The 15895-nt window shown below is 29.3% G+C and overlaps 1 protein-coding gene across 1 annotated transcript; it reads right to left on the bottom strand.

The window, feature by feature from the left end:
- Positions 1-12357: 12357 nt before the first annotated feature.
- On the bottom strand, positions 12358-13576 carry LOC120076841 (thioredoxin-like protein CDSP32, chloroplastic). Its single transcript, XM_039030783.1, has one exon. The coding sequence runs from the start codon at positions 13494-13496 to the stop codon at positions 12609-12611; it is 888 nt and encodes a 295-aa protein (XP_038886711.1). The 5' UTR covers positions 13497-13576; the 3' UTR covers positions 12358-12608.
- Positions 13577-15895: the final 2319 nt, after the last annotated feature.

Below are 15895 nucleotides of genomic sequence, written 5' to 3'. Positions count from 1 at the left end.
TTTTTAAAAAAAAATTGGAGGAAAAAGTCATTTATACCCATCAACTTTAAGTTGTGCATTTAAAATATTAAATTAACAGTTGTATCAATCTAAATTTGTGATAATATCAATTTAAATTTTCCTTCAAATTCTTGTTCCAAAAATATATATGAAACTTATAATTTGTTTCAATTAAACTTAAAATTGTCATAAGTGAATCAATTTGGATAACTATTGCACATTTATCGATTACTTCCTATTTTAATTATTACAAATTTTACCTCCAATTAATCTTATGATGAAATATCATTAAGATAAATTTCCTACACGTGTTTAATAAATTATAAAAAAATATATTTTTTTTTTTGAAAAAGAACTATAAAGCATATATAACGTATAAATGGATAGAGTCGAGAAAAAATAATCTGAGAATTTATTTTTATTGAATATTATGAGTTTTATAAGATTTGTTCAATTGTCAATTTCCTGACGGTGTTGAATTTATTTTATGTTGACCCACATTATATATTTTGATTATTTGTAAGAATTAAGATGAAGGGTAGATTAGGATGATTATAATTTCGACTCATTATTTGATTTTTTTTTTTTTTTAAACATCACGTTTGCCCCTATTTTTTTTTTTTTCCTTCGAAGCAACTTTTCGCCAATATTTTTTAAACTTTGAAATTAAAAACAAAAAAAATATTTTAAAAAATATTTTTGAAAAATTTTCACAAATAGAAAAAAATGTCAAGCTATTTATAGAAATAGCAAATATATATATATATATTGATAGGCTTCTATCAACATCTATCACTGATAGACTTCTATCATCCTCTATCAAAGAATTAAAATTTTACTATTTTGTGTAAATAGTTTCCTTTATTTTTCTATTTTTCAAAATGTTCTTATATATTTTTTAAAAAAATTGGAAACTATTGTAAGAAATTTAAAAATTAAGAGAAAATAAGTATAAATTAAAAAAAAAAAAGACTAAAAATGATTTTATTATTATAAATATGTTAAATTAGGTGCAAAGTAGATGACCATTATTAGTGTCCATTAGCCACGTGTCACTCATCCATTATCCCATGTGTTGTCCATGTGTCCCGAGATTACACACTATTAGGGTCCATGTAATTCACCTCCAAATTGCTAGTGGCAATTGGTGGGTTTTGGAAGACACATATATTGGTAATTAATCCAAAAAATTGGAGAAAGTGGAGAAATTCATTATTTGTTATTTTATTTACTTTTTGTTATTTATTTATTTTATATATTTATATATTGTTTATTTTAATATTTATTTATTTTATTATATATTATAATATTATATTTTCTCTATATCCGTATTCTCGTTGTGCACCGTTGTGCTCCTCAAATTCACAATACGTTATCAACACGAGCACCTATCGTTTTTCCCGCTGAAGGTAGGTCGTAAAGGTATATTGATTTTTTTTCCTCTTCGTTATAATTAATAAATTTAATATTATTTTGCATATTTAATATTTATTAAATTTCTAATATAAATACAATATGTTATGATAGTGTTGCCATGAAAAATCTCACAAAATTATAATTTTCTGCTTGATATTAACAACAATAATTATTTATCAAGGATGCTTGATGCCGAAATCCACCTAGATGCTATGAATCTTAGAGAGACTATTAGAGAAGGAAATACGACATTCAATTAGGACAAAGCAAAAGTTATGATTTTCCTTCGTCGTCATCTCCACGAGGGATTGAAATTGAAGTATTTTACAATAAAAGATCCTCGTATATTGTGGAAAATTTTGAAAGAGAGGTGTGATATTCAAAAAACAGTTATTCTTCCTAAACCTCGTTATGAGTGGATGTTGAGGCTACAATATTTCAAATCAGTAGTGATTACAATTCCGCATTATTTAAAATCAGTTCGAAACTATTGTTATACACATAGAAAATTATTGATGTTGATATGTTAGATAAGACATTTTCTACATTTAATATCTTGAATATGCTCATGTAGCAGTAATATCGAGAGAAAAGTTTTAAACAATATTCTAAACTAATTCCATATCTTTTCATGTCTGAACAAAATAACGAGTTATTAATAAAAAATTATGAATCTCAACCAACGGGGACAACACCATTCCCTAAAATGAATGTTGCGAATTTTAATAATAATAGTGGTCGAGGTCGTGGTTGAGGTTGTGACCATGATAGAGGAATAATTAATTATTATTTTCATGGTGGTCATTCTAATCATTCAAATTTCAAAATAACCACACAAAATGATGATCACAAAGGAAAAGCTTTATAAGATAAAAATTCAAAAAGTGTTTAAAATAAATGATTCCGATGCGGAATGACCGAGCATTGCTCATATACCTATCGTACGTCAAAATATTTTGTTGATCTCTATCAAGCATCATTGAAGAAAAAAGAGAAAAATGTGGAAGAAAATTTTGCATATTAGGATAATGACATATTTGACCCATCCCGTTGTTGGGTTACATATTCTATTATCAATAAAGATGTTATTGACATTTATTCAATAAAATTGTTGTTGAGTATGTACATTGCACTTGTAAAGACTAAATACAATAAACTAAGATCTATGACTATTACATGAATACTTGGACTCTATATGGAGACATAAAGATGGATCAAGTTTGTGTAAATAATCGAAATGGTCTATAGTATATGAATAAGGATTGAGTACCTTATTCTGGTAATATTATTACGGTCCACTTTATATCTAGTACAAACGACGTGATCCTGAATCGTTCATGTGGAGACATGCGAGTGAGGGTGTTTTATGAAAAGAGTTTGTATAGGACCAGGACTAAGAAATAAGTCACTCTTACTTTATAACATTGTTTACTGTTTAAGATTGACTGTTTCAAATCAATGACCTAAATAACTCGACCTTAATTCTGAGCTAACTATGAATTCCTGTTTATTCGGGATTATCCTTAGATTTTCATAAGTGAGGGCTGGCTCAATAGTGTCGGCTCAATATGCCTCCTATTTCAGGGTTAAGTCCAGGTAGATAGCTAGGAACATAGGGTGCAAGACGAAATTTACTCTTACCCATATCTAGGGATAGTAGAGAAGTTGTTCTCTTAAGTACTGATTCTAAGTCTTGAACAAGAGGCCCGACCCACTTATTGGTACGAAAGAGACTCGGTTTAGTGATTAGATCACAAACCTATTGTTCTTAAAGGATCAATGGGACTTGAGGAATAAGATGTAATTTCAGGGATAAAAGCATTAGACCCAACTGTTAGTGAAGGGTCGACTTACTAATTATGGCTAAATCAAGCGGACAGAAATATATCTACAGTGAGAAGAGTGCAACTATTGAGCTATAGTGGTGTATCTCGGTAGTTAACGAATAAAAATTAATTCGGTTTAAAGAATTTAGCCAATTAATTTCAAGCCGTTGGAGCTCATAATCTGTAGGTCCAAAAGGTCTCTCTACTTGCTCGTAAAAGATTAAACCTTGGACTAGAATATTGAGTGAATTTGAAATGTTCAAATTCATATATTAGGGTTTGGAACTTGAAGTGTTCAAATTCATTTTTAGGGTTTGGATAATTATATTCGACATAATTAACATTTAACTTTGTTGAAATTAAACGTAATTGGAGAGTTCAAAATATTTAAATATTGATTACATGAATAAAATTCATATTTGAATTAGGTATTTTATTAGTTTAATATTTTATATTAAATTATCATTTAATTAATTAAATTAAATTAATTTCGATGTTTAAAGAAATTCAATTTTTAGAAATTGAACTTAAATTATGTTTAATTTAGTTTTAAATTAAATATAATTAAAATCAAGAAATTAGAATTTAATCGTGAAAGTGGAAATATCCTGATTTTGTTCTTCTTAGTGGTTTTTTTTCTACAATTTAACACTTGGGCCATTTAGATAATGCATTTTGATGTGTCAAAATGTTGAAATGCTAAGTGCTTGCATGAGTTAACATAATAAAACCTTCAATTTTCAGAGATTGGAAGGGCATGCAATCTGAAGTTTAAGAAATTTCGGCAAAAATTGGCTTTGCTTTTAAACTCTCTCAAATCCACCTCAATCCATCTCAATTCAGAGTTCCACCATTCAGATCTAAGGTTGAAAATAGTAGAGAATATTCTCTTGGTAGTCTATTGAAGAAATTGAAGGTCATTTCATGGAACTTGCAAGGATTAAATGGAATTATTCAAAGGTATTCATATTGAAACACTTTTCTATTTGAAACTTATATTATCATGCTTGTTACTCAAACTAAGTATAACTAGAGTACTTAATGATTCTGTTACTTTCCGTTTTATACATGTTTACTCCATCAATTCAGCCCCACCTCCCACTTGGATTAAAACTCCAGTGGATTTACGTATATATAAATAAATACAATGTCAAGTAATGAGATAATAAATACAATAAACTAGGGCATTAGATACCTAAAACTCGTATGAAAAATTTGGATGTGACGGACTTCTTTGAATCTCTTTTAGAGAAAATCGGCAGAATTGATGGAACATCAAGTGTTTCCTTTGACTTTGAAAATATCTAGACTTAATATCTTTTTTATTCATCTCCATGTTTTTTTTTTCTCTTAGTAGACGTTAACCTTTGTATATTCCAAAATGTTGTTTTCTTATTATAATTATTTTCTTTTAATGAAGAAACCTAGATCATTTTCATATGTTGGATGACTAAAAAATGAGTAAAGAAGATCTATATCTAACAGACAGTGCAACCACAAATACAATACTTATAAGTAGAAAATATTTTTCCAAACTGACAATACTGGAAGCAAAAGTCAATACAATATCAGATTTTGCAAACCTAATTGAAGGATTTGAAAAACAAATATTATTTTGCCTAGAGAAATAAATTTTTTAGTTGACAATGCATTGTTCTCTAGTCAATCAAAGAGAAATCTACTTAGTTTTAAAGATAAACGTTGCAATGGTTATCATATTAGACTGATAGAAATAATATTGAGTATCTTTATATCATATCTACTGTCTCATATGAAAAATGTATGCTAGAAGAGTTGGTTGCTTTATCTTCTGAATTATATTATACTTATATACGAGTAACTGAAACATATGCAACAATGAACCTAAAGTTCATCAATCTAGATATATTTACAATTTATTATGACTGATTGGGTCATCCAGGATTTATAATGATGAGAAGAATTATTGAGAATTCAACTGGACACCCATTGAAGATCAAAAGATTCTTCAATCAAATGAATTATCATGTGATGTTTGCTCTCAAGGCAAACTAATCATCAGATCATTACCAGTCAAAGTGAGGACTGAATCACTTGCATTTTAGAACAAATTTATGGTGATATATGTGGACATATTAACCTACCAAGTGGATCATTTAGATATTTTATCGTATTAATAGACACATCCAGCAAATGGTCACACATGTGCTTATTATCAAGTTGAAATCTTGCATTTGTAAGATTACTTGTTCAAATAATTAAGTTAAGAGCACAATTTTCTAATTATATAATAAAGACCATTCGTCTTGATAACGTTGGTGAATTTACATCTCAAGCTTTTGATAATTATTGTATGTCAACTGGGATAAGTGTTGAACATTCTGTAGCTCATTTTTATACACAAAATTGGTTTAGTAGAATCATTCATAAAACGTTTGCAGTTAATTGCTAGACCATTACTTATGAGAGCTAAGCTTCCTACATCTGTATGGGGATATGCTATTTTTCATGCAGTATCACTTGTACGTATTAGACTAGTAGCTTATCATAAGTAATCACCATTACAATTAGCTTATGACTATGAGCCGGATATTTTCCATCTGAGATTTTTTTTTTCATGTATAGTATATGTTCCAATTACTCCACCACTATGTACTAAAATGGGTTCTCAAAGGAGATTAGGAATATATGTTGGATATGATTTCCCATCAATTATTAAATATCTTGAATCCTTGACGGGTGATTTATTTATTGTAGGATTTGCTGATTGTCATTTTAATGAGACAAGTTTTCCAACATTAGGAAGAGGATTTAAGAAATTGGAAAAGGAAATTACATGGAATGCATTGTTATTGTCTCATTTAGATCCCGATACAGATCAATGTGAACTTGAAGTTCAAAAGATAATTCGTTTCAAAATATAGCAAGTCAATTACCATATGCATTTATAGATGCAAAGAAAGTATCTAAGTCATCTATGCCATCTACAAATGTTCCATCTAAAATTGATATCCTAATAGAACAAGTTGCCACTAATGAGTCTATGACGTAGAAGCGTGGTAGACGAGTGAGTTCCAAAGATAAAAATCCTCAAAAACGAAAAATAATTAATAGTAAAAAAAACTTAGTTGAGGATGTAATATCTAAAGATAATAATGAGATTTCAATAAACTATGTCATGATAGGAAAAAAAAATGGAACCAAACTAATGTAGTTATGACAACATTTTTACTTATAATATTGCTCTTGATATTATATTTGAAAATGAGTATTCTGAATCAAAATCTGTTGAAGAATGTCGACATAGAAAAGATTGGCTTCATGGAAAGAAACAAACAAGACAGAATTAAACTCGCTTTCAAAACGTTAGGCTTTTGGACCAGTAATCTGAACACCAGAAGGTGTCAAACCTGTGGGATACAAATGAGTATTTGTAAGGAAAAGAAATAAAAATAATGTGGTCACAAGATATAAAGCAAGATTAGTTGCATAAGGTTTCTCACAAAAACCTGGTATTGATTATGAGGAGATATATTCTTCAGTGGTGGATGTAATTACACTAAGATATTTAATTGGTCTGACTGTGTATGAAAATATGGACATGCATCTTATGGATGTATATTGAGATTGATGTCCTAAATCTAGTGTATCTCGTGGTTTGTAGTTTTGTTAACATAAATTATTTATCTAATAAAATCAGAGGTATTTTATTTGATATTTAGACAACATCAATTCAATCCAATAAACTAAGATTCAAGGTTATATGATGTCACTTGAACAGTATGTGGTTGACATACAGGTGGTTCATGTTCAAGTAATAACCTAAAAAGTCTACAGTAAATGGATGAAGGTTGGGTGTCTTATCCTGATAACACTTTGTAATTGTTATATGAAATGTAAGTGTTACAAACAATATGAACCATATTGTTCATGTAAAAACATGTGAGTTGGGGTATCCTGTATAAAGAAATTTATACATAGACCGGACCACGAAATAATTAGTTTCTCTTTGTAATACCGTTACTGAAGAAACTAATATTTCACCAGGATGACCATAGGAGACTTGACCTTAATCTTGAGTAAGTTGTAAACAACAGCAATCCTTGGATCTATATGGGTGAGAGTGGCCATAATAGCCGACTCAATAAGCCTACCATTTTGGAGATTTGTCTGATTAGGAAGTTGGGAACACAACTACATAAGATGGATTTTACTCATTCTCTTCCCTTAGGAAAGTAGATAAACTGCTCCATTAATAGCTTGTTCCGGGTCTTGTAGAATGAGGCCTTAGAGATGTTAGTTTATAGTTGGACTATAAATAATTTTTTCATTGGAGGAATCAATGGTATTTAAGAAGTTAGATGTAACTGCATGGGTAAAACGATATTTTGCCTAACTGTAGTTATGAGCATTTGTGAAAGGTTATCGCTCTTTTGATTGGTTATATCCATGGGCACAAAAATGTATCTACAGTGCGAATAGTGCAGCTATCGATTTTTAATGGAGTGATTGATAGTTAATGAATATTGATTAATTGGACTAAAGGAGTTTAATCCATTAATCTCATATAATTGAAGCTTTTAATCTGTAGGTCCATAAGGTCCCCTTGTTAGCTCACTAAATGATAGTAATGAGGAATTATTTAAATTGTTCAAGTCAAAAGAGGAAATTTTATATTAATAAGATTAATATATAATGGTTAATTATAGATATGATCTATAATCCAAATTATGTAAGAGAGATATATTTGAATAAGATTCAAATATTAGGTTCATATGAATTAGATTCATAAAGAAATGTAAATATGTGATGTTTATATGATCTTTAACTCCATATTAAATATGATTTAATATAGTTAATTAATTAATTGATTAAGAAACAATGGAGACTGGAAGTTAAAGGTCACCAATCTATCATGTCGTAGGAACTTCCCTTTATGACTAAAACGAAAGGAGAGGTTCTATTTCTATAGAACAAATCAAGAATCAAGAAAGGAACTCTTACTTTTTTTATAGCATTTACATATACAATAGGATCCGGATATTGATCCAAGTCATCTAATTATTCTTTGTTTTGTAGTAATTATTTAAATGTATATTAAATGAGATTTAATATATGATTATTTAATTAATGTGTCAATTAAATTAAATAAGGGTTATTTAATTAATTAATACTAAGGGTATAAAGGAAAATTCTTGGAGAAAGGGTTAACCCTTCTCCATATAAATATATCTTAGCCCATTTAGAAAAAAAAAAATGTTTTTTATTACACAAAAACCTAGCTTCCAAACCTCTAACTTCTCTCTATGAATTCTCTACCATTTTCCTCCTCAAAAGTTCTTGGAGACCACTCTTCCAAGTTCTTTAGAATCCTAGAGAAGAACCAAAGAACAAGCTAATTTTGTTGGTGATGTCTTTGTTCATTGGAGAAGTTCGAGATAATTGATAACGGTGGAAGAGGAAAGCTAGAGGAATCAACAAAGGTGAGTATTGATTTCTTCTCTACTTCCTCTTTTCTAGAATGTTTATGTTTTTGTTTGATGTTTATCCTACAAATGCATATTTTATTTTACTTTTTTTTGTTTTCATAAAAGCCAAATGTCTAAAGGCATGACATTCACACGCTTCCGCGATTCGATTTCTTCAATATAGTCACCACATATTTATATGGATCTCTTGATGATATTTATATGAGAATCCCAGAAGGATTTAAGGTACCTGAAACATATAAATCAAATTTTTAAAAATTGTATTTAATAAAATTATAGAGATCATTTTGTGGATTGAAACAATGAGGAAGAATGTGGTACAATTGCTTAAGGGGATATTTATTGAAAGAAGAATATCAAAATAATCCAATATGTCCGTGTGTTTTTATAAAGAAATCACAGTAAGAATTTGCTATTATAACTGTATATGTTGATGATTTATATATAATTGGAACTCCTGAAAAGCTTTCAAAGGCAATATAATAACTTAAATAAGAATTTAAGATGAAAGATCTCGGAAAAATAAGATTTTGCCTTGGCTTGCAAATTGAGCATTTAACAGTTGAGATATTTATTCACCAACCAACTTATATAGGAAATTTTTTTGAAAAAATTTGATATGGACAAAACACATCAATATAACATTCCAATGGAAGTTCGTTCACTAGATGTGAAGAAAGACATATTTCGACCTCGAGATGATAATGAAGAACTTCTTGGTCCTAAGTACCATATCTTAGTGCAATTGGTGTACTTATGTATTTTGCTAATAATACAAGACCAAATATTACATTTTCAGTAAATTTATTAATAAGATATAGTTCTTTTCCAACAAAAAAACATTGGAACGAAATTAAACATATACTCTGTTATCTCCGAGGAATAATCGACATGAGTTTGTTTTATTTAAATAAATCAAATTTTGATCTAGTTAGCTATGCAGATTCTGGATATTATCAGATCCACACAAAGCTAGATTTCAAACAGGTTGTCTATTCACACATGGAGGAACCGCTATATCATGACGATCGATGAACCAGACCATAACGGCCACTTCCTCAAATCATATTGAAATTATTTTGATTCACAAGGCCAGTCAAGAATGTATATGACTAATATCAATGACTCAGCACATTCGTGGAACATGTGGTTTGTCTTCTAGTAAAAATCTTTCAACGATATTATATGAAGACAACACAACATGCATATCCCAAATTAAAGGAGATAAAACAAAACATATTTCACCAAAGCTTTTTTATACTCATGATCTTGAAGAAAATGGTGACATCACTGTTTAACAACTTGGTTCGAAGGATAACATGACAAAATTATTTACAAAATCATTACCAACTGCAACCTTTGAAAAATTGGTATATAACATTGGAATGCGGAGATTCAGAGATCTCAAGTGATGTTTCCATGCTATATTTTTTTCAAGAGTATTAGATTATTTGAAATATGTACTATTTTTTCTTCACTAGGATTTTTCTTAGTAAAGTTTTAATGAGACATATTTCATATATAATAGGCATCTAAGAAGTAGTATTATAAATATATTAAATTAGGTGTAATGTAGATACCAATTATTAGTGTCCATTGGCCATGTGTCACTTATCCATTACCTCATGTGTTGTCCATGTGTCTCAAGATTACACACTATTAGTGTCCATGTAATCCATCTTCTACTTGCCAAATTGCCTATAAATAGTGACATTTAATGAGTTTGAAAGACAGAAATAGTGACATTTAATGAGTTTGAAAGACAGATTGGAGAAAGTGGAGAAATTCATTCTTTGTTAATTTTTTATTTACTTTTTGTTATTTATTTATTTTATATATTTAAATATTATATTATATTTATTTTATTATATTTTTTTCATATCTGTGTTTTTATTATGTAGTTGTCCTCTTTAAATTCACAACACTTATTGAATTATTTAAATATGTACTTGTTAAATGGAAGGATTGAACATTTTAAAGTTCCTCATAATTTTTATATGAAACAATTTTCCAACTATGTTTATTTAATGCCAAATTCACATACCAATTGATGAACGAATTCTCTTTATCGAAGCAAAAGCTTCACATTCGTTTCTAATTTAACACTAACTAGCATCGTGATCTTTCCTATATTTTACAAACTTATTTCAAAAAAAAAAAAATCAATTTATACACTTTAAATTTTGAGATTGTATCCATTAATAATTATATTAATTTAAATTCTAAACTTTCATATGTAAATCAATTTAACTATTAGCATGACATTTTAAAACCATTGATATATAACTTAGACATATAAGATTTCGTTAATTGCAAACATTAATGTGAATTAGAGAAATTTGCGAGAATTAAATAGATAATTGTGGGTTTTCATTAGATTCGATTGGTTTTTCATTTGCTTTGTCTTTCTCAATTTTCTTCTATGTATTTTGAAAGAATTACAAGATCATTTTTCTTGGTATTTTTGTAGAATTTGTGGAGAAAAAAATCTTATTTTAAATAGATACGAGTGAAGATAGCTACAAATCACTAACAACGAATATAAACTGTTTCAGTTATGAAAATTTTGATTCTAAATTGATAGAATTATTAGTTTGTGGTTGAAAAATTTTTGCCAAAAGATTTTATATATTTTGAAATGTGGCCTTAACTAATTGTTATATATTTACAAATTAAATAATCTCTCAAAAGTTCGAAGCTCCCACATGGTAGTTCAATCACACTATTAAGTTCTTAACATTAATGTTCGTTATGGGTGGACGGGGACAAAGAAGTCTTCTTTGTTTCCATCGCTGCAAATTCTCCATGAGAATTGGAACAAGATTCCTCAGAAGGAATATGCAAGGATCGAGTTTCCCACAAGAAAAAAATTCCCCATCTTAGTTTTAACAAATTTTAATTTAATTTCATTGGATAGGTCATCAAATTATAAAAAATATATAATAGTTTCGTAAACTTTGAATGTAGTATCTAATAAGTATTTACACTTCAAAAATCCTTTCTTAACTCTCAATTTGGTGTATGATAAAATTTGTAGCTTTCTATTTAGTATATGATATTGACCTATCATTTAATAAAAAATCAACTAATCTTTTATACATAAAATTAAATTTCGTGAGACATATTTTGTATCTAATAGATTCATATATTTACATAAAAATATTGAATAGATCAATGGCCGATTAGATATAAAACGAAAAGCTCAATGACTTAATAGACATGAAATCGAAAGTATAAAGGTTTATCAGATACTTTTGAAAGTTTAGACATTTAAAAAAACATAAAATTAAAAGTTAAATCCCTACTAGACAATCCAAAGTTGTAAATATATATGTATATATAGGGTAATTACAATGGATAACTGCTTTAAGGTTAATAATTAAGTGCATAGCAAAATTTTTTGAGAATCGCAAATACAGAAAAATCTATCCTTGTTATACTCTATCGTTGAAAAACTCTTATCAACGATATAGTCTATCACTGATAGGCTCAAGAGCATAATCCAAAGTTGAGATTAAATAATATTCATAGTTGCACACATTCTCCACCCCTATTTTTAGTTGAAAAATTGAACCATCAACTTTTAATATAGAAATTGATGTGTTAATTATTGAGTCAGGATCAAATTTGACAAACATTCGCACTTCTTTGAATCCACATCCGACCGTATTATAAAATTGTTCTATTGCAACCACCTCATCGAATAATTTTATGCAAATCAAGAGATTGATTATCCATAGACCCAAACATGATTCAATGTAGTTGCACCAAAATCAAACCATCCACACATAACATTAACAATGACCCCTCAAACTCAATACTCAAACTCATCTTATTAGAATCATAATCATGTATAATTAAAATCCTAACCCCCAAAATTATCATTAATAAAAATTAATTAATAAGTAACACGAACTCCTTGGTATCTAAGAATTTCCCCAATCAATTCTCCTTTACCAGACCCAACGTACCTTCCTTTAATCTCGCCGTCTCTGATGAACAAAAACGTCGGCACTTCCACCACATTCATGTCCTTCAGAAATTTCATACAGCTTTCATTTTCATCTCCGTTCATTCTAGCGAAAACCACCGTATCCATTTTCTTCGACAGCTTTATCACCGTCGGATACACCTTCACACACGGCCCACAGTGCTTCAATCCGACGTCTAACACGATCAGTTTGTGATCGTCTTTATGTTCTCCTATCAGCGTCTCTACATCTTCTCTGCTGTGTAATTGAACCACCGCCGAGTGGTTATCGCCGTAATACAGAACATCGCCTTCCAATTGATCGGGTCCGATTCCTTCTTCTTCGTGGATTTTCTCCATGTTTTTATAGAAACTGAAGTGAGGAACCTTTTCGATCTTCTCTCTGTTACAAAGCTCTTTCGTTTTCTCTGATTCGTCGCCCATTACTAAGATAAACTCCACATCGTTGCAAGTTTTGCTAAGACTGACCATGAATGGGTACATTCGACTGCTTTGAGCGCTGTGAGAGGCGGCGAATTCCACTACTACTAATTTACTTTTGGCCTTTTTTAGGGCTTCGTCGAATTCTTCCTTGCTGTGTACTTGTAGGACTCGTTCGTCGCTACTCTGCTTCTTCACGCTTGGGGCGGCGGTGGCCTGGATCCTGAGGGCGCGGCGGCGGAGTGGGGTAGTGATTAATCGTGGGGAAGAATAGTATGCAGAGATGGATGGGGCGGCGGGTTTGATTAGGTTGGGGATGAGGGAAGGGCGGGTGTTTTGGGTGTAGAGAGATGGAGCGGGTGAGAAGGAAGCCATAGGAGAACAGAGGACTCTGACTCTGAGAGCTTACAGAGAAGAAAATGCAAGGGAAGAAGGCTGTGTGGAGATATCATGAAATCTTTGTTAAAGAGGAGAGAGTTTTGGGAGAACCACACATTTTTCTTGTGGTTATGATTTGTCCAGAAAGAGATGTTTTGGGGATTTTTTTGGAAATAATATCTATCATGTCCAAAATGACTCATCGTAGGGAAAGAATTTTGAAAAAACCTGCTTCTCGAAAATTTTATTTTTGTATATCTAACCCAATTATTCGATCGTGTTTTATCATGTGATAAATATATTCTTGAATTATTTTTCAAATATTTTAATTTTAATTTTTGTAATACAAAGGGGCTGAATTGAATTCACTTTGATTTTTTTCTATGTGATGAGAATGAAATATATAAAGATTAGTGCATTTTGGATACATCCAAATATTGTTAATTTTAATTTGAGTAATATTTGGTGCACCTCAGGTTATACTCATCTTCATGTACATCTTCAAATCACAAAAAAAAAGGTAAAAATATATCTTTTAAATGAATAATTTACCACGTGAGAACTTGTGATTAGGCGTTTAGATAGGATGGAGCAAAATAAATACAACTCAAGATGCACTTAAGTATTTCCTTTTAATTTTAAGGATAAATCTAGGAACAAAAGTTTGGAAAATACTCTGATGCATCTTGAGCTGCATTCGATGCAGTCCATCAAAACGTTTAGTCACAAGTTGTCATGTGACAATTTTTTTAGATATTTTTTTCTTTTATGATTGAATGGGATGTATGAATTGTACCCAAATATTCCTGTGATTATTCGATATTGGTTGATTCTAAGACTAACTAATAATTACAAATCAATCAATTTTATAATTAAAAAAACTAGAGTGATCCAACAAAAAAACAAAAATCAATCGGTTGGTTTTTAGACCGTTTGATATTATTTTTTTCCTTCCATTTTTTCATTTTCATTTTCGCTTTTGTTTTTAATTGGGCTTTTTTAACCCTTTTCAAATTAAAATGGGGCGAATTTCTTTTTTAATAAATTGAATTTGAATTTTTTTTTGTTGATTTTTTTTAACAAGAAACTTACATGCACCGTAATAATTTGTTCTGGTTCTAAATAACAAATTCATGTGCACCAATAATTAAATACTAAAAGAGACCTAGGGCTAAGTTTAATTTTAAGGATATATATATACCCTCAATTTGCTTCAATTTTGACTTTTTCTTTTTTTCAATTAAAATTAATTTAAAGTAATAATTTTTTGTTTCTCCAAATACAAACCAGTCTAAAAAGGCAAACCAAATACAGACCAAATTCAAATTTTTAGTTTGGTTTTTCGGTCTTTTGTTACACTCCTAGGTATATTATTAAAATATCGATATAGATATTATTGCAAATGAATAAATTTATCAAAATTATTTAAAAATTTGATTAAGTTGTTTTTACTTATAGACTTAGTTATATATATGTATTCATACTCATATTTGGGGTTAATATAACATATTTTACATATAAAAGATGTCAAAAGATATCATTGAATTCTTAAATCAATGTTGAACATTTTAACTTATAGATATGCCGACATATATTTCAATCCTTTGTTGGTAATGCCTACTCGGCTTGGAGAGAAATATCATAAACAAACACTTAAATTTGTTTTCCTTTTTTCTAAATTTGGTTAGTGTGTCTATGTGCCATACGTATTAGAGACTTGGAAACTCCTATATTTTATGGACATGTGTTGCACAAAGGATATGTTAAACATTAATTATATAGAATCAATATAATTATAATATTGATACGAATTAATGCTTGACTTAGAATCAAGCTCATTTTTAAAACATATAAATGCATATAAATTTAGAGACTTTAGATTCCCTTCTCGTATAAAAATGATATATATATTTTAGAAAAGTTATTTCAGTAAAATTTGTCTTATACATACTTCTTAGAAAAGATCCATCCATTTCCCAATTGTTCAAAAACTAATTATTTAAATGAACAAAAATTGAAAGCCTATAACATTTTAATTGAGAAAATATTAGTGATGTTCTGTTGCCTTCTTCTTGGCTTGTCTTTTGGTCTTTCGGTGGGAGAATATTCGGTGTCTAAATCTTCTCTGCCATAGAACCATATTTTTTACTCATCTCCTCAATGGTTTCAACAAAATTTATAGGATCAAGTGGAAATTTAGGGTACATTTGAAAACCATTAGCAAAATAGGGGTTGGGCAAAAAGTATTTATAAAATTAGAGTGAAATTTTTGTCTTATTCATAAAATTAATCGGGCTGGGCAAAAAGTATTTACAAAATTAGAGTGAAATTTTTATCTTATTCATTTCCAACTTTAATTTTATTTGATAATAGGTGAGTTGGAAAAGATTCAAACC

The sequence above is a fragment of the Benincasa hispida genome, chromosome 4 (assembly GCF_009727055.1).
Source record: "Benincasa hispida cultivar B227 chromosome 4, ASM972705v1, whole genome shotgun sequence".
Classification (NCBI taxonomy): Eukaryota; Viridiplantae; Streptophyta; class Magnoliopsida; order Cucurbitales; family Cucurbitaceae; genus Benincasa; species Benincasa hispida.
Note: the sequence above shows the minus strand (reverse complement) of the source record. Positions and strands in the feature narration are given on the sequence as shown.